At 38.8% G+C, this 20,759-nt stretch overlaps 1 protein-coding gene across 2 annotated transcripts in view; it reads right to left on the bottom strand.

Moving 5' to 3' along the window:
- The window catches only part of ctnnbl1 (catenin, beta like 1), a 64,193-nt gene that overhangs the window by 18,315 nt on the left and 25,119 nt on the right, over nt 1-20,759 (bottom strand). For both annotated transcript variants that reach the window (XM_052100279.1, XM_052100280.1), the window contains exons 12-13: nt 7,260-7,357; nt 3,593-3,673 (exon numbers count right to left, since the gene is read on the bottom strand). In XM_052100279.1, the coding sequence (XP_051956239.1) occupies nt 3,593-3,673; nt 7,260-7,357 (179 nt within the window). The remainder of the gene's footprint in view (nt 1-3,592; nt 3,674-7,259; nt 7,358-20,759) is intronic.

The following is a 20,759-nucleotide window of genomic DNA, read 5'->3' as shown; positions in this document are numbered from 1 at the left end:
CAGTATATATACACACACACACACACACACACACACACAGTATATATACACTCACACACACACAGTATATATGTGTACACACACACACACAGTATATATATACACACACACACACAGTATATATGTATATACACACACACAGTATATATGTATACACACACACACACACACACAGTATATATGTATACATACACACAGTATATATGTATACACACACACACAGTATATATGTATACACACACACAGTATATATGTATATACACACACACAGTATATATGTATACACACACACACAGTATATATGTATACACACACACACAGTATATATGTATACACACACACACACACATTTTTCAGTTTGTCACTGCAGCAAAACAAATGATGAAACACAAATAAGAGCAGAGAGAATGTGGAGGGGATTTTATAAGGTCTGTGTTTAGGAAATGCAAATTCGACGAGGATTTGTATCTGTCATTAGCTGGTAAAAGGAGGCGAGACAGGTGCACATGAACGTGACGGCACTCTGAGGTGTTTTTAAACAAGGGCTCTGCTATGGGTGATATACTTTTATAGTGCTCGGAGAAAGCTCAGAGTGCTGTTCCATCTGGAGGAGAGCTGGTGCAGTCAGTCGACGGGAGGAAAACTAGAGGAGACATTTCCCGAGTCATATTCCTGTCACTGCTACAGAGAGACGATTTATAGGCCGGCAAAGAAGACACCTGAGGTTGACGGCGGGGTTACAGGAGTAACACTCACAACAAACTGGTTTACATTGACACACCTGCTTTAAGATGTGAAAGCAGGCTAAACGATATATCAGAACTCTTGTGCCATGGTCGTCACATTTTGTGTTCCCAGTCAAAAATGACCAGCCCACTAAGATTTAATGGTTTATAAATCTCTCTTATTTCGTATATAATTACAAGATATCGCATTGGATCTTTTTATCAACTTTCTTTAGTAATTATGACAAGTTTTATAAAAAAAAATGTAACCCTATTTTTAAAATATATATACCGTAATTTCCGGACTATTGAGCGCACCTGAATATAAGCCGCACCCACTGATTATTTAAATAAAATATTATTTTTAACATAAAGAAGCCGCACCTGTCTATAAGCCGCAGGTGCCTACCGGTACATTGAAACAAATGAACTTTACACAGGCTTTAACGAAACACGGCTTGTAACAAAAATAAATAGGCTTTAACGAAACACGGTTGTGGCAGCGGGGCGTGGTCAAGCGCCCGTCCGGAGAGAAAAGCGGTAAGGGCGCTTACACCTGAGCTAAATTATGTCTAACACCGGCGCCCTTACAGCTTTTCTCTCCTGGACGGGCGCTTGACCACGCCCCCGCTGCCACACACGGCTTGTAATAAAACATTTGCAGTAAACATTAGCCTACCAAGAAAGTCATTGGTCACTATCTTCCTCCTCTTGTGCACATGTAACCACTGAAGTCATCTCCTTCGGTTTCGGAGTTGAATAGCCTCAGATTTAGATGTCTTTTTGCACTGAGTCAATTCCTCACGCTGCTGTTTCCAACGTCTTATCATCGACTCATTAAGACCAAGCTCCCGTGCAGCAGCTCTATTTCCTTTTCCAACAGCCAGATCAATCGCCTTCAACTTGAAAGCAGCATCATATGCATTTCTCCATGTCTTTGCCATGGTGAGGGTGACAAAATTACTACCGTAATCAGAATGATGGGAAGTTTGAGCGCTTCGATTTAATCTAAACTGTAAACAAAAAAGTTGTTTGACCGTAACCCGTTCTGCAATTTCATTGGTCTAATGAAAGCTTCACGCCACAAAAAACTGAGCATACGTCACAGAATGTATTTTTATATATATATATATATATATATATAAAACATTTGAAAGCGGGAAAAATCCATATATTAGCCGCGTCATTGTATAAGCCGCGAGGTTCAAAGCGTGGGAAAAAAGTTGCGGCTTATAGTCCGGAAATTACGGTATATTTTTTATGATTGAAGGATCATCTGTTTATCCAAAGCAACTTACAGTGCACTTATTACAGGGACAATCCCCCCAGAGCAACCTGGAGTTAAGTGCCTTACTCAAGGACACAATGGTGGTGACTGTGGGGCTCGAACCAGCAACCTCCTGATTACGAGCTATGTTGCCTTGCACCACCACAGGTTGCCGTGTAACAAGCAGTTCACTGTACATTCAGCCAGTGTTAATTGTAAATTATTACACGGCTCTCTGGAATACTCTATTCTGATTGGTCAAAGGCGCCATCTAGTGGTCTGATATTTCTCAGTAACATCTGCACATCCACGTATCAGACCGCTCATCCGGGTATTGCGAGTCATCTTTCCTGCTTCTCGGATCAGTGTGTGATCTTTACATGCGATGTTTCATGTGCATTTATTTATTTGGCAAGTAGTCTTGTAATAAGTCAGGGTCCCGATCACCCTGTCGGGGTTTATTTTGCAATAACAATCAGAAACTGTACAAAAACAGTTTCAGAGCAAATACATAACTATTGAGATATGTCCTGAATATCTCTAAAAAGGCAATATATATATATATATATATATACACACATTATATTGAGACATAATTTTTTTTAGCTATATCATCTGTCCCTGAATTGTTCCTGAAAACAGAGTTGCTGTTTTAAACACACACACACACACACACACACACACACACACACACACACACACACACACTAGGATGGATGAGAAATGCGCGCTGGAGTCTGCATCAGTGCCCAGCACACATCCGCAACATCCACATGCCAATATCCCCCAGCAAACACACACACACACACACACACACACAGTATAACCACACTTACACAATGCAATATCCCTTAGTCTAAACTACAACACAATATCCACAAATACATATAGTTACACACATAATAGTGCTTGGATAATAAAAGACGGTTACACAACCAAGAATAATGACTCTTTCCTGCTAATCATCATCATCATTTAACATCTGCCTTCTAATCATCTGCACATTAATTAACACTGGCCGAGGCCACACGTTTTAATAAACTGATAGTTCCAGCTCTAAAATGTGATTGGACGAGCCGCACATCAATTGAATTCTATATGGATGTGGCAGGTTGCACCGTTCATCAAATTATCTTTGATCCTTACGTTGCTTGGCAACTGTAAACAGCCCAAAGTCAGACTACTGAACTGTTGAATTACTTGGAACCCATCCCGCAGGTTTTGTGCGATAGACAAGAAAGATACCTCAAATTGTACAGCCTATATGCAGAATAGCAGGGCTCCAGACAAAACAATAATCAGTCCATGCACTACCTGCAATGCCTTGATGGATCCCAGGTTCAACCCCAAATAACGGCATAATTAAACTGTAGATCCAGCAGGGACTGATGTGAATCTGAGGGCAATCAGAGTTTAACAGTACTCTGCAGTAAAGGTGAGCAGTGCACCAGCACTCCACAGTAAACGTGTGTCAAGTGTTCGACCCGCAGGTCTCTCGGTGACGTTTGAGTGTGGTAGGTCTGCTCTTATCTTACCGCACAGATCTGCCCTCATGGAGAAGATACTGCCAATCAAATGCATGTGTGTGTGTGGTTCTTACGTGCTTCTCTCCTTCAATTCTCTTGTCTGCGAGCTGAACAGCATCTAGGTACTTAAAATGCAGCTCCATGAGTCTGTCCACCTGCAGAGAGCAAGTAAACGAGAGGGGATAAGTGCGTTACATATGCACCAAAAATGCGACATGCATTTGAGACAAAAACACAGAGGAAAGAAACATCACGCACAGTTGCAGGACACAATTTCACATTTGTAAAGATCATGCATAAAATACCATTGTTTATCTAGTGGTCGACCAATCTGTGCATTTGAGGGGCCGATGTTGATACGGACAACTAAAGAGCAGATATCTTGAGCAGGTGGGCCGATGTACAACTTCATAATAGCAAATAAAACGTACGTACAATTGCTCAATTTAAATTAAACTCTTAAACTCTTAACTTACATGATATTTACTTAATACCTACTTAAGATACCTAAAAACCAAAAATATGCACTAGGCACAATGACAATGCTGTTCATCGGCAAGTAAAGCACACCCACCTTTTCAAACATCTTTGTACTATAGGGGCTTTATTTTTACTTCATGTTGTTTTCTCTGAGCCATCATTCTAGTAGTATAGCCATCATTAAAGGTTTAGAAGTTATCGCTAATACTCAATTCCTCTCTGGAAAATGTTTAGGGGCTTTTTACTTACTAAAACCAGAATGTTGTGCTATATTAGGCAGTTTTTGGCCAATTCTCATCTCAAAATGGCCAATTATATGATTTATCGGTCTTTAAATTCTCCTGTTCCAGTTTGTAAGTCAACTTTAAATAAGCCATTTTGTAGGTTCCTCAAAAAATTTAAATACTGAGGTGGTATAAAAAATAGCAACCAGACCAGCACGACACAACAACATTGGCTCAAATCATTGGCGTGATTTTGAAGCGGGACTATCTGTTAATCCAACCAATAGCCGACTGTGATTCAGGAAACCTACAAACAGTCACTATTTAAACCTTAAAGGCACAGAAATGCCTTCAGCTTTAACTCTGATGGCATCAATGCCTTCTGTGACAAACGTTGGTTGTGTTATTTAAAGACAAACAGAAACATTTGTCATCATCTGTCTAGCGCAGACAAAATGTAACAATCTGAAGCGCATATGGCCAATATCCTTCAGCTGCTGAAACTACCAATAATGCAGAGCTGCTGTCAGAGTGATAAAGCAGAGCCCAGCAGGACTGTGAGGGTTATTTTAAGAGTAGTGACTGCTGAGCGATAGAAGCTCTGTAAAACGGCACACATGTATGTACAGGTGACATATGGAGGCCCTTAACCACGACTAAAGGAGATGTATAACAAAAGACAAAGTGTACAGTATGACGACGGCAGTAGAAGTTCATACAACACATATAGAAGCCAAAACATGGATTATATTAATGCGTGCTTGATGAGTGATGAGGCGAAAGAACAATTGGCAAAATAAACAACAAATTAACTACCGAATACAAATGAACAAATGAAAAAATAAACAACAAACAAATGAATAGTCGAATAAACAATGGGGGGGGAAACAATTAAACAAAAACAATAAACCAGAAAGATAAAAATGAACAACGTACAAATGAACTACCGAATAAAGAACAAAGCAAATGAGGAACAAATGAACAATAAAAAAAATTAAACAAACAAAATAAACGATGAACTACCAAATAAAGAACAAAGCAAACGAAGAACAAATGAACCACCAAAACAAATTAAACAAAATAAACGATGAACTACCGAATAAAGAACAAAGCAAAAGAAGAACAAATGAACCACCAAAACAAATTAAACAAACAAAATAAACGATGAACTACCAAATAAAGAACAAAGCAAACGATGAACAAATGAACCACCAAAACAAATTAAACAAACAAAATAAACGATGAACTACCGAATAAAGAACAAAGCAAACGATGAACAAATGAACCACCAAAACAAATGAACAAACAAAATAAACGATGAACTACCAAATAAAGAACAAAGCAAACGAAGAACAAATGAACCACCAAAACAAATGAACAAACAAAATAAACGATGAACTACCGAATAAAGAACAAAGCAAACGAAGAACAAATGAACCACCAAAACAAATTAAACAAACAAAATAAACGATGAACTACCGAATAAAGAACAAAGCAAAAGAAGAACAAATGAACCACCAAAACAAATTAAATAAACAAAATAAACGATGAACTACCGAATAAAGAACAAAGCAAACGATGAACAAATGAACCACCAAAACAAATTAAACAAACAAAATAAACGATGAACTACCGAATAAAGAACAAAGCAAACGAAGAACAAATGAACCACCAAAACAAATTAAATAAACAAAATAAACGATGAACTACCAAATAAAGAACAAAGCAAACGATGAACAAATGAACCACCAAAACAAATTAAACAAACAAAATAAACGATGAACTACCGAATAAAGAACAAAGCAAACGATGAACAAATGAACCACCAAAAAAAATTAAACAAAATAAACGATGAACTACCGAATAAAGAACAAAGCAAACGATGAACAAATGAACCACCAAAAAAAATTAAACAAAATAAACGATGAACTACCGAATAAAGAACAAAGCAAACGATGAACAAATGAACCACCAAAAAAAATTAAACAAACAAAATAAACGATGAACTACCGAATAAAGAACAAAGCAAACAATGAACAAATGAACCACCAAAACAAATTAAACAAACAAAATAAACGATGAACTACCGAATAAAGAACAAAGCAAACGATGAACAAATGAACCACCAAAACAAATTAAACAAACAAAATAAACGATGAACTACCGAATAAAGAACAAAGCAAAAGAAGAACAAATGAACCACCAAAACAAATTAAACAAACAAAATAAACGATGAACTACCGAATAAAGAACAAAGCAAAAGAAGAACAAATGAACCACCAAAACAAATTAAACAAACAAAATAAACGATGAACTACCAAATAAAGAACAAAGCAAACAATGAACTAATGAACAACCAAAACTAAGTAAACAAACAAAATAAACAACGAACACAATAAAAAAAAAAGTTAAAAACTAACAAATGAACAAAAGGAAAAATAAACAACGAACAAATAAACAACCAAATAAAGAATAAACAATGAAAATGTAAACAATGAAACGAAACAAATAAACCAGAAGAAAAAAAAATTAACAACAAACAAATGAACTACAGAATAAAAAACGAACACAAAAAGTAAACAATGAAAAGGAAAGACACACAAAAGAAAGAATGAATTATGAACAGAGCAAACAAACCATAAATGACACGAAAAAGAACAAAAAATGAACAAACACAAGAATGAACGATAAAACAACAGAAACAAAAGAATGAAAGAAAGAATTGAGACTCACAATAAAAGTTTAGTTTGCACAAGAATGACATATTTGATGTTTGGCTTTGTAATCAAATTAAAAATAAATTTGCCAAATTATAATCGGTTAAATCTTAGAATAAAGTACTTTTTTTTGCTGGTCAAATTGAACGATTTTATGCTTCTAGTGCCAATTCATAAATGACCACAACTTCATCTGATCCATCACGAAAAGTCTGAATATTCTTTATAGTGCATTAAACCAATCTGCCCCAAACTCTCCTGAAACCTCCTTCAGTCACTTCCGCCATTTTTATAAGCGTATCATCACCCGTCTTATTTACCTTCTCGCAGTCGTTCTCTGTGAACTTGCTGAGGAGTCGACCTCTCTGCTGTGCTTTCAGGTTCCTCAGCATGGAGGCGATGATGGAGCAAACGTGTTCTGAAGGGAGAAAACAACAAACAAACACGGGTTTAGTGTCCTTATTTTACACCCTTGTAATGTTTGTTCATGTAAGAATAAAGGAGAAACGGCAGCACTGTGTGTGTGGGGGGGGGGGGTGGCGACATCAAAGCAACAGCGATGTGATTTCCCAAAACAGACTCGCGAAACTGTCTGCAAATCAACAAAACACATTTCTTTAAAGATTAGATGTCGTCTGCCATTTTTAAAAGTTCTCCTGCATTTCTGAAAGCAGTTTGTAACTTTCTCTTGTAGCTGTGAGAGTTAAAAGTTTCCATCTCGAGACAAATGATAAAAGTTTGAATTTATTTTTAAGGAACGTTCTGAGCTCAAAGCACATTAATGTGAACATATAATCCCAAATGGACCTAATTTGCTACTTTTTTCTAAATATGCGTTCCTGGTCTTATTTTGTGTGTCTAAAAAAATAAAAATATATATATAGAGAATTTCTTGATCTTTATTTTCCTTGATCTTTATCAAAATGTAACAACGTGTTCTGCCTTGTGATGTCATGTTCCATTTAACATGACATCACAATCGCGCTCTTTTGTTAGTGACATCCAGTCAATTAACACGTTTCATTTAATCATTTTAACTCCTCTCTCAATTTGTGAAAACACACAAAAACTGCATTTAAAGCGTTGCAATGAAAGCGCACAATGAAATGCTATAAAGCGAGACATTAAGATGGGTTTAAAAAGCAGAAACAAGCAGATTTTTTTGTAATGTCTGGGTGATTTGATTGTGCCTGTAGCTTCCTGATCGTGTGGGAATTGACAGTTCATCCTCTGAGTGAAGATAAAGTAATAATTCACAGTAAAAAGTGATAATTCACTTAAGGATTTAAAAGAAGAAAAACTGATGGAAATAATCGAGAGAGCAGGTGATTGCGTTAGACTGAAGCTGGAAATGGAAAATGTGAGACAGCACTAAAAGCTCGACGTGCGCTCGCTGCTGCCTGCTATAACAACACACTAATGAAGAACCATTAGAGCGGAGCAAAACAACGAGAGAGAGAGAGAGAAATCTGACAAAACTAAGTCAGAAATGATTTCAATCTATGCAGGTTTAAGCTAATTTAAAACTAATGCAAATTTACACTAGGAACAGGCCCCTCACACAAGACTCAGGACTCAAGGAAAAGTAGGAAATGTGCACGTGTTCGGGCCTGTGGCAGAATAATATGATGTCCCATGTCTGTATGAGCTGATTGTGGGTTTATTGTGATTAGCAGGTATTGGAACGTTATGAAAACAGCTGAGACAGGCCATGTGATAGACATATCAGATGAAACATGGATTACACTAATATACCTGCGTGTAGGGCTCCACAATTAATCCCCAAAATAATCACAATTACATTTACAGCTGTCGCAATTATATAATCGTGATCCGTGAAAAGTGTCAATTACAGCATCTCATTTACATTCACGTCCATTGTGCCAAAATGTTCCATTTACAACATGTGTTTTGGGCCGTTGTGTGCATAATGCAAAGGCAAATATTATGTGTTTAAATGAGTCTAAAGGCATATCAGTAATGCTCACTCTCTAAATTACACTGTGTACAATGTATTCAAAATGTGAATAGCACTTTTTTGTTCATGCAATTAAAATATTAGAGCAATTCAGGAACAAAGTTGCTTTGATAAATTGCCGATATAAAGAATGCGACATGAAACTCCCCCACACAAAAGAAGTATTCTAATGTAAATCCTATTAATCGAAATGAAATCGCAATTACATTATCAAAGGAAATATCTACCATTATGATTTGTGACCCTACGTGCGTGTTCATTATATAAAGCTTACAAGTGTTGATAGAGGTAAAGAACACATCTAGATGAAAGAACGAGACGAAAAACATTGAATAAAGAGGAATTAACAAACAAACAAAAATGAAAGAGAGAACCAGCAAAAAACTGAAACATGAAAACCAACAAGGAAAACAAAAGCAAAAACAAAAGCACGAACGAAAGAGCGAACAATCATAAAGTACCAATAAAGTGTTGCTAGTGTAAAGAACACATATAGACGAAAGAATGAGAAAAACATTGAATAAAGAGACGAGTTAACAATGAAACAAACGAAAACAAAAGAGCAAACGAAAGAGCGAACAATCATAAAGTACCAATAAATTGTTGCTAGTGTAAAGAACACATCTAGATGAAAGAACGAGAAGAAAAACATTGAATAAAGAGACGAATTAACAAACAAAAATGAAAGAGCGAACCAGCAAAAAACGAAAACATGAAAACCAACAACGAAAACAAGAGAGCAAACGAAAGAGCGAACAACCATAAAGTACCAACGAATGAAAAAACGAGATCAAACGAGAGTGACAAAGTGAAACCAAAAAAAAGAAAGAACTTAAGAACCAACAATTGAATAAAGATATGCAATAAATTGTGAACAGAAGTAAAAGAAAGCAACCGAAAGCAAAATAGAGCAAAATAAAACGTCAACTAGGAAACGAAAGCAATAAAAGGACACCAATAAAAGCGACCAAGCAAAAGAGCGAACTAACAAATAAAAGAACCAAAACGAGAAGAAAGATCAAACAAATGAAAAACTAAAGAAAGTCAGCAATATGAAGTATAATGTTTATATCAACGGAGAACCTTTAGAGAAGAGTCAAATACAGACACAAACGAATTCAGATGCATCAACAAAAAATATCTTTCGTCTTCCAAAATGGTCCATCTCATTTTCCTCTATGTAGCATTTAAAGCTAAATTAAAACTTACAAAAATTTACAAACAATTGGATCCATCACAGATACACGACTTCAGGTCTTTATAAAAGTAGCACATTTGAACTCTTTAAAATCTGTGAACGACTGTATGATGTGGATTTAACGCAGCCGATTATCACTTCTAACCTTTGACAAACACGTTGACGAAATAACGGCCATGCAACATGCCCTTCCAGAACTACTACTCGTGTTTCCTTTGAATAACTAAAGCCAATGGCGTCTATTGTTAACTTTTGTGTCTTTAGAAAATAGTAACACACTTAAAAATCAAAGTGTTTGAGAAAGGCTATACGTTAAATTATATTTAGTGACATTTAACGTCACGCTATAAGAGCACATCTATAAGAGGTCATGATGATGCACTTCGTCAGGTTAAAGACAAATATTGAAATGCCATTTCGTACAAGCCCTCACAATCTATAATCAGACGGCCTTGATAAAACCATTTGGCCTTGGCCTTCACTGGCAGAGAATACAAATGAGCCTTGTTGAATTTAAGCATCAGTCCACGTGCATACGCTCGCAACTCTTAACCAACACATTACGCATTCTAATTTGGTGGGAAAACGGAGGGGACACATTAATCAAGAGACGGCAACAGGAAACGCTCGGTCAGCACTGTGACACAGCACTGTCTTTAAGGCGACTCGGGGGAGCGTGGCCACCAGGAGAGGGAAAAGAGGAGCGTTATTAGTGGCGGAATAAAGTGTCTGTGGTGAGGAATACAGCCGGAGGGTAAGGTAGAGGATGAGAGGTGCAGGCCAGAGGTCTGAGATAAGTGCGTTATCTTCGAGCTCTGCCCCAGGAAAGCTTTTGTCATCATTACACACAGGAAAAAAGGTGTCGGCTCCCCAATACCATCACTCCTGGTCTCCATGGCAACGGGAAGAAAGGCAATTGGCTTTCAGGTCTGGAATGCAACGGAGCGCCCAGTAGTTCTACAAGGCCGTTAGTGAAGCACTAACAAAGTGGCTGCTTCAAGGGAGTCATTTTGCCATTCATGTGCTCCCAAACGCAGGAAGTGATCACCCAACAATGACCATTCTGTGATCATTTGTTCATCCACATGTCATTCCATATGTATGTTCCATAGAATGACTTTCTTCTGTGGAACACAAAAATGGAATGTCCATTTTTACTTGATCTGTTCCATTAAGAACAGAACGTACCTGAAATTCCAAAATGGAATAGCGTCTTGCATGTGCACTAGCTCATCTGCAGGAGTTTTGTTACAGTTCGTGTAAGGAAATCCCGCAAAACAAAGTGGATTACCACATTATCAACGCACAAATCTGCAGGAAAAGAGCTGCTCGTTTTCAATAATGAATCCATTAGAAAAACCTCTGAGAAAAGTGGAACAATGATCCTATTCCAAGTTTTATTTCAAACAGGAGAATTAACAGAGCTCTGGAGATCAGCGCAATTACACAAATGCTTTTGATCCAATTTAGCAAAGCAATTACAGCACTTACTGCAATTATTACATGTCCGGTAGAGATTAAAAAGCAGTTAAAAAGACAATCATTCGAAATAAATGACTGGCTTCTTTTCCTTCTACTATCAGCTCGGTTCACATTCTGGCAATCTCAAGTCACTGTTGAGATGACCAAGCAAATCATCTCAAAAGAATTGATATTAGCATCTGTAGCTGAATACATTTGGACAAACCACGAGAGCAATTTAGTCTTAAACACTCAGAATCCACTGCATTGACTAATAAATGATCAGTCACACAGAATGACCATCTTTTGAGCTATTGGACACTTGCTAGCACAATGAAGATACTGATTGCAGGACTAGATCCAAGTGGAAGCCAACAGTCTGTAGACAGCTTACCATTATTACCACTTCTTAACATATCTCATTTTAATTGTTGGCATTTTTGGCAAAGGATTCACATCGTAGCGTGTGTTCTGCAAGGGCATAATAATAAAAACACTCTCATAAACACTGACATAATGCTCATTAATAAATTACCAAACATTGTATATTGCTTAACTGATCGGTTCCTCACGTACACATATACATGTAAGTTTAATGACATTTCTATTTTCTTCAGTGTACATTTACTGTAGCTAGACAGCTAGAGAGCTAAAGAGAGAGAGAGAGCTAAATCCAGGAAGTCAAAAAAAATAAACAATTATACCGCAATAATAATAATTAACAGAGAGAGACAGAGGGACATAGAGACACAGAGAAACAGAGAGAGAGACATAGAGAGAGACATAGAAACTGAGAGAGAGAGAGACATAGAGACCGAGAGAGAGACATAGAGAAAGACAGAGAGACCGAGAGAGACATAGAGACATAGAAAACAACAGAGAAAAACATCCTCCTGTGTGCCACTTATATCCCTCCAGCAGAGTCTCCATATTTTAATGAAGACAATTTCTCCATTCTTGAAGTAGACATTAATTACTTCCAGTCGCAGGGAAGCGTACTGCTCTGTGGAGACCTGAATGCCAGAACAGGTGAAGAACTGGACACACTTAACTCTCAGGGGGACACATACCTGCCTGGAGGAGACGTCCTCCCCACACCTTTACAAGCACAGAGACACAATTATGATAAAACAACAAACAAAAGCGGAACACATCTTCTTCATCTGTGTCGCACACTAGGTCTGTTCCTAGTCAACGGCAGGCTTCGAGGAGACTCCTACGGTAGATACACCTACAGCTCACCTTTCGGTAGCAGTACAAGTCGACTATTTCCTGACAGACCTTAACCCAAACTCCCTCAGAGCGTTCACAGTCAGCCCACTAAACCCCCTGTCAGACCACAGTAAAATAACCCTCTACTTAAACAGAGCAATGCCCAACCAAGAAGCATCTAAACAAACCCAGCTCCACTCACTTAGAAACATGTATAGATGGAAACAAAACAGTAAAGATACATATCGAAGTACAATTAGTCAACCGAAAATTCAAGCCCTATTAGATCAATTCCTTGCCACTCCTTTCCCGCACAATAGTGAAGGTACAAACCTAGCAGTAGACAAGCTGAACAGAATATTTGAGGTATCAGCAACATTATCCAACTTAAAAACCACAAAAAGAAAACCAAAAAGACCACATGCCACTGAGAAATGGTTTGACAATGACTGCAAAAAACTTAGGAAAGAATTAAGAATCCTATCCAACCAGAAACACAGAGATGCTGACAATGAGAACATCCGTCATCTCTATCACGAAACACTTAAACAATATAGGAATACTTTAAGAAGAACAAAACACAAAAACACAAAAAGTCAACTCAGGGAAATTGAAGAATCCTTAGAATCCGACCAGTTCTGGAAACACTGGAACACACTAAACAAATCCTACCATCAAGAACTAGCTATCCAGAATGGAGATGTTTGGATTAACCACTTCTCCAACCTCTTTAATAATGTAAACAAAAATCAGGAACAAAATGCCCTTTATGACAAACTAAGGGTTTTAGAATCAACCATCAAAGACTACCAGAAACCCTTAGACTCCCCAATGACACTAACCAAACTATTAGACAAAATACAAACCCTGAAATTGCAAAAAGCCTGTGGTGTCGATGGCATCCTAAATGAAATGATTAAATACACAGACCACAAATTCAAATTAGCCATTCTCAAGCTCTTCAATATCATCCTGAGTTTAGGTATATTCCCCAACATTTGGAACAAAGGTCTTATTACCCCAATCCATAAAAACGGAGACAGACTTGACCCTAATAACTACTGTGGTATATGTGTAAACAGCAACCTAGGCAAACTCTTCTGCAACATCCTAAACGGTAGACTAGCCCATTTTCTCAGAGACAGAAATGTCCTGAGCAAGTGTCAAATTGGCTTCCAACCAAAATATCGCACATCAGACCATATATACACTCTCCATACCTTAGTCGATAAGCAAATTAACCAAAACAAAAGTAACATTTTCTCATGCTTTGTTGGCTTCAAAAAAAGCATTTGACTCCATTTGGCATGAAGGTCTTTTTCTTCAATGAATCCAGTGCGGCATTGGAGGAAAAACATATGACATCATCAAATCAATGTACACAAACAACAAATTTGCTGTTAAAATTGGTAGCAAACACACAGACTTCCTCCCTCAGAGTCGTGGAGTGAGACAGGGCTGCAGCTTAAGTCCCACACTGTTCAATATCTACATAAATGAGCTAGCGAGGGCTCTGGATCAGTCTACAGCACCTGGCCTTACTCTACTGGACACTGAAGTCAGATGCCTTCTGTTTGCTGATGATCTGGTGCTGCTGTCTCCCACTAAAGAGGGTCTACAGCAGCATCTAGACCTCCTGCACAGATTCTGTCAGTCATGGGCCCTGTCAGTTAACCCCAAAAAGACAAAAATAATGATTTTCCAAAAAAGACCCAGCCGCCAAGATCAACGTCATAGTTTTAAATTGGAAAACATGCTTATCGAACACACGCAGGACTACACTTACCTTGGCATAAATATTAGCAACACAGGAAATTTTAAAAGGCTGTAAACGACTTGAGAGACAAGGCACGGAGAGCTTTTTATGCTATTAAGAGAAATATCCAAATTGACATCCCAATCAGAATCTGGCTAAAAATAATCAAAACTGTAATAGAGCCCATCGCGCTGTACGGGTGTGAAGTCTGGGGTCCACTCACAGACCAAGAGTTCACTAAATGGGACAAACACCCAATAGAGACTCTGCAGACCGAGCTGTGCAAAATCTTGCTACGAGTTCAGCGCAAAACCCCAAATAATACCTGTAGAGCAGAATTAGGATTATACCCCCTTGTAATAACGATTCAAAAAAGAGCCATTAAATTCCATGCCCACTTAAAAAATAGCGATGAACAGACCCTCCATCACAAAGCCCTGTCCTACCAAGAGCTGAAGCCAGAGAAGAACGCCCTCAGCCGATTGGTCTTAGAGCTGACGTCACAAACTGACAATAAAAACATAGCCAGACCAAACCAAATCATTCAAACACAAAAAGAGAAATACCTCAAACATTGGACAGACACAACAGCCAAACAGAGTAAATTGGAATGCTATTTGGCCCTAAACAGAACATATGAACTGGCAGGATACCTGAGTAAAGTGAGCGACCCTAAACCGAGGAAAGTCCTGAGCGTGTCCAGACTCAGTGAACACACACTGAGCATACAGACAGGCAGACACAGACAGACAGAGAGAGAGACAGGCAGACACAGACAGACCTGGCTGCCGAAGGAAGAGCGACTCCTCACTGCACAGAGAACCAAGTGGAAACAGAACTACACTTTTTGACATCCTGCCCCAATTATACAAACATTAGAGACACTTTCTATCCCCTTTTTACAACCTACCAGAAAGACTTCCACCAAAAATCAAATATGGACAAACTCCCACTCCTGCTAGGAGAAAGCCCAGCGAGCTCAAGCCTGGCTGCCAGGTACGTGAGGTCCTGTCACGAAGAAAGAGCCTCCTGCAGGACAGAGATACCAACGATACACCTAAACACACTATTATAACTATTAGAAAATTAAACATTTTTATTGCAATGTTTATTTCCATGTAAAAAAAAAAAAAAAAAACTTTATTTCAATTTATTTATTTATTTTTATTGTATAATTATTTACTTATTTGTATTGTATAGTGTTATGAATGCTTTGGCAATGTAAAGATTTCTTTCACCATCCCAATAAAGCTATTTGAATCTTGAATCATAGAGAGAGACAGAGAGAGAGACAGAGAGACAGAGAGAGAGACAGAGAGACATAGAGAGAGACAGAGAGACATAGAGAGAGACAGAGAGACATCGAGAGAGACAGAGAGAGAGACATAGAGACATAGAGAGAGACAGAGAGACATCGAGAGAGACAGAGAGAGAGACAGAGAGACATAGAGAGACAGAGAGAGACAGAGAGACATAGAGACATAGAGAGAGACAGAGAGACATCGAGAGAGACAGAGAGAGAAACATAGAGAGAGACAGAGAGACATCGAGAGAGACAGAGAGAGAAACATAGAGAGAGACAGAGAGACATAGAGAGAGACAGAGAGAGATCGAGAGAGACAGAGAGACATAGAGAGACAGAGAGACATAGAGAGAGATCGAGAGACATCGAGAGAGACATAGAGAGAGACATAGAGACATAGAGAGAGACAGAGAGACATCGAGAGAGACAGAGAGACATAGAGAGACAGAGAGAGACAGAGAGAGATCGAGAGAGACAGAGAGACATAGAGAGACAGAGAGAGACAGAGAGAGATCGAGAGAGACAGAGAGACATAGAGAGACATAGAGAGAGACAGAGAGACATAGAGAGAGACATAGAGACAGAGAGACATAGAGAGAGACAGAGAGAGACAGAGAGACATAGAGAGAGAGAGACAGAGAGAGAGACACATAGTTAATAATCTAACTAAAGTGATACAATGATAACCAGATGTTTTTAGACACATTTGTCTATTTGTAAGGCGTTGTCTTCATCTGGCTTATTGGAGTTGCTTTTCATACTCTCCATGTAAGACAGGAGATGTCACAGGTTAATGAATTCTGTCTCCCTGATGAACGGTGAGATGTCGGATACGATCACTCCTCGCTTGACTAAACAGCGACATACATGATTTAAACACCTCGGGTCTGTACTGTCAACTGCTGAAGACTATCAGAGCACAGACCAGCTCAGGTGTTCAGAGATTTACTGGCAGTATCTGTCCGTCTCTCCTCCCGCCTGCGTACCATTTCATATACTCTCTGTCTTAAATAGGCTGCAAGATTCAGACTAGTGCAAAATAAATTGTGCTTCATGCAGTAAAACCTAAATTACTGGTAACCGATTTAATTCAAGTCAAAAATATTAAACATCACTGAATCTTTTAATCTTTAAGAGTTAGATTAAGTAGAAAAAGCTCCTTAAGGTAATAGCAGGTTACAGTGTAGCATGATGAAATTGGCATGCCAAAGGTGCCTGGATGGCATACAATTTGGGGTGGATTATCGTAGTGTGCTTCCATGCATGTTTGTTTTAATAAGCAGTTTAAACCGTTTAGCTAGATGCTAACACTTACATTCAAACGCAAACAAGTATGCAACCTAGGGTCCCAATTGATGCGCTATACACTGTGCACTTTTTTTCATTCTCAGTTTAACAGCTGACAGAAGTGGCATTTTAGGCACATGCGATGTGTCGCCACTAGCTTTAGCACGTTAGCCAACCTCAGTTGAACAATTACATCTCAAACAAAGTTCATATTCAAACTCCATACGGAGTGGGGTGATGATGAAGCATTCAACTTACATTCGTGAGATACGGTCTTCACTGATGTTTCACTAGTTGCTACATTCTCCATTATTTACAAGTGTCATGTCCAACCAGCAATGTGGCCAAGTAACTCCGCCCCTTCCACTACGTCCAGCAAGCCGCGAGCACCGAGTGCATGAAGCGTCCAACATTCCACACTTCGTTTGGATGAATGAAGAAGTGCATCATGCGGGTACTCGTAGGACACTTCTTTTTGTTGCACATTCGGTGTAAACATTCTACTCGCACCGCTTCAAAATGACGCACAATAGTGAAGAAGTGTGCGGTTTGGGACGCATTTTCTGTGTTATAGAAAAGCATTTTGTTTGATTAGTTGTACTTCCCAATAATGCCATATTGGATTACTTCATACTCAAAGTATGCACTTGCCCATCACCAGCAAAGTATGTACTTCTAAGGGCTTTGATACACTTGTTGCGTACCCTGATGTTGCCAAAATATATGTTAGAGGAAACCTCTGGAAAATATAGACCTGCTAAAACAGACATGAGCAGACTTGAGTTTATTCTCATAGTTACATTTGACATCTACCCTGACAAAAGGTCTATTTCATATGCATTTCTATCCATCACATCAGAGCTTTCTCTAGTGTGTAAGAGACTTAATGTGTTGTAGAAGAAGCCAAATTGGGATGCAGCCTCTATCTCTGGTTCTCTCATTTCAGGGCTTTAAAAACCATTAAGAATGGTGTGAGGAGATGGTTATTTGTACCGCTGCGGCAAAACAATAACGGCAGCCGCCGCAGAGTTCAGTCCCTGTGGAATAAACTGCCGACTGAACTGTAAATAATGGCTGAGAAAAAGATATTACTGTGGACTCTTTGTGATATTAAAACGCCTCTGTGTGTGCGCGAGTGTGTGTGTTTCCTGCTAATTGAGCAACTCTGCCAAACTAAATTCATTTTTCTAAGAGAATATATAGTGGTGAGAAAAAAATATTCGATTTCAGGCAAAACAGAGAGTATAAGAGATTTCGGGACGTGCATGAAACCAAACAAACCATTTGTGTTGAAAATAAAGGTGGCTGGTTTTTCATGGAGGTAAAAGCACTTTATCTGAGATTCAGGGCAATATGAAATCAAATTTAGCTCTATTTATATTGCTAACAAACGTTGCTGTTCTTCTTGTGTATGATTCGTAAGTGCATGTTATGCAAATGTTTGTCATCAACATTTAATACATTTCTCCACCTCTGAAACAGCTTTTATTTTCTGCTGATGTAACCAAGGCTGCATGGAGAAAATAAAATTAAACGACTACATTTCTATATTTTTGGAAGGAAATATGAGTGGTGCTTCCAATGGAAAAATGTATGCAGTTGCCAGGGTGTTCTGGGTGGACACTAGAGGTTGATTATCGTGGATAACTAAGGTGGTGGGAAAGGCTGATAACGGATGAGTTTGCTGATTCAGTATTTGTAGATAATTTTTTCACATGTTTCTATGGTACACTGGAAAACAATGATGAGCGTTTCATGAGTTTTAAAGGCTTTTATTGGCAAAAACACTCAACAGAGTCAATATTTACAGTGTTGACCCTTGTTCTTCATAACCTCTGCAATTCGCTCTGGCATGCTGGATATCAGCTTCTGGGCCAAATCCTGACTGATGGCGATCCATTCTTGCCTTATTAGTGCTCTGAGCTTCTGCTTGTCCACTCACCTTTTGAGGATTGACCACAGGTTCTCTATGGGATTAAGATCCGGGGATTTGCCTGGGCACGGATCCAAAATTTCAATGTAATAATCCCTGAGCCACTTCATTATCACTCTTGCCTTGTGACATGGTGCTCCATCATGCTGGAAAATGCACGGATCATCACCAAATTGCTCCTGGATCGTTGGGAGAAGTTGCTCTTGCAGGACGTTTTGACACCATTCTTTATTCATGGCAGTGATTTTGGGCAGAATTGTGAGACGGCCCACTCCCTGTGATGAAGAGCAACCCCACACATGGATGGTCTCAGGATGCTTCACTGTTGGCACAACGCAGGACTCATGGTGGCGTTCACCTTTTCTTCACCAGACTATCGATTTTCCAGATGTCCCAAACAGTCGGAAGGGGGCTTCATCAGAGAAAATATCTTTGCACCAGTCTTCTGCTGTCCAATCCTTGTAATTCCTGCAGAATTTCAGTTTGTCCTTGATGTTTTTCTTGGAGAGAAGCGGCTTCTTTGCTGCCCTTCTTGACACCGGGTCATTGTCCAGAAGTCTTCGCCTCACTGTGCGTGCAGATACACTCACACCAACCTGCTGCCAATATCGAGCTCTGCACTGGTGGTGACACGTTTCCACAGCGGACTCCTCAGGAGGAGACAGTCCTGGCTTGCTGGACACTCTGGGACATCCTGAAGCCTTCTTCACTGCAGTTGAACCTCTCTCCTGGAAGTTCTTGATGATCCTGTAAATGGTTCTTTCAGGTGCAATATTCTTTGCAGCAATTTCCTCGCATGTGAGGCCATTTTGATGCAAAGCGATGATGGCTGCACGTCATTCTTTAGAGGTAACCATTGCAAACAAGAACACAATGAAGCACTTCTTCCCTCCTTTTATAGCAATCAGTCTGCTCTTATAATCCAATCAGAATGATAGAGTGATGTCACCTGACTAGTGCTCGTTCACACTTTCCCAGGTGCTGCTGATATGACCATTAGTGAAATGATGTAAGCTGGTCATTTTGTGCCAGGGCCAAAAAACAGCGAAATTTGGGTTTTTGTGATAAAGTTAATTTTTTTGGCCAATTAGGCTTTTTGCAATGATTTAAAATGCATCTGATCACTCTGCACAATAATCTAGAAACAATGTGAATCAACACCACAACAACTGAAACGCAACATTTATGGTCACAGCCAAAACGTTTGGCCACGGCAGTAGAATGTCTAAAAATAATCTTATTCTTTCCTTACTATGACGGGCACAAATTAAGAGTACTAAATGAATAAAATCCCAGATGCAGTTTATTGTTCAACCAAAATCCCCAAAATAACCAGAAAATAAATAAGATTTGGTGCATAATGTGGAACTTTTAAGTATAAACAAGCCTGAAACACAACAGGGACTCTTATTTTGAAATGATGAAACTATCGCAATCGATTTTTGCCGATAACGATAGTTCAAAAAAGCAACTATCGGCACCGATTAATCGGTAAAACGATATATCGGTCTAACTCTAGTGGTTACAATGACTTATTTGCTCAAGTTAATATATTCTAATAAGATATTCTAGTCCCTTTTTCAATACAAGTCTATGAGATATTTTTACCCATCTTATCCACCACCAGGCAAACAATCGTACGTCAGAGCACTTAGAAAGTAATAGCACACCACTCCTCAACACGTCTGTAAT

The sequence above is a fragment of the Xyrauchen texanus genome, chromosome 31 (genome assembly GCF_025860055.1).
Source record: "Xyrauchen texanus isolate HMW12.3.18 chromosome 31, RBS_HiC_50CHRs, whole genome shotgun sequence".
In the NCBI taxonomy this organism is placed as follows: domain Eukaryota; kingdom Metazoa; phylum Chordata; class Actinopteri; order Cypriniformes; family Catostomidae; genus Xyrauchen; species Xyrauchen texanus.
The sequence above is the reverse complement of the archived record's forward strand: the minus strand, read 5'-3'. Positions and strand labels throughout refer to the sequence as shown.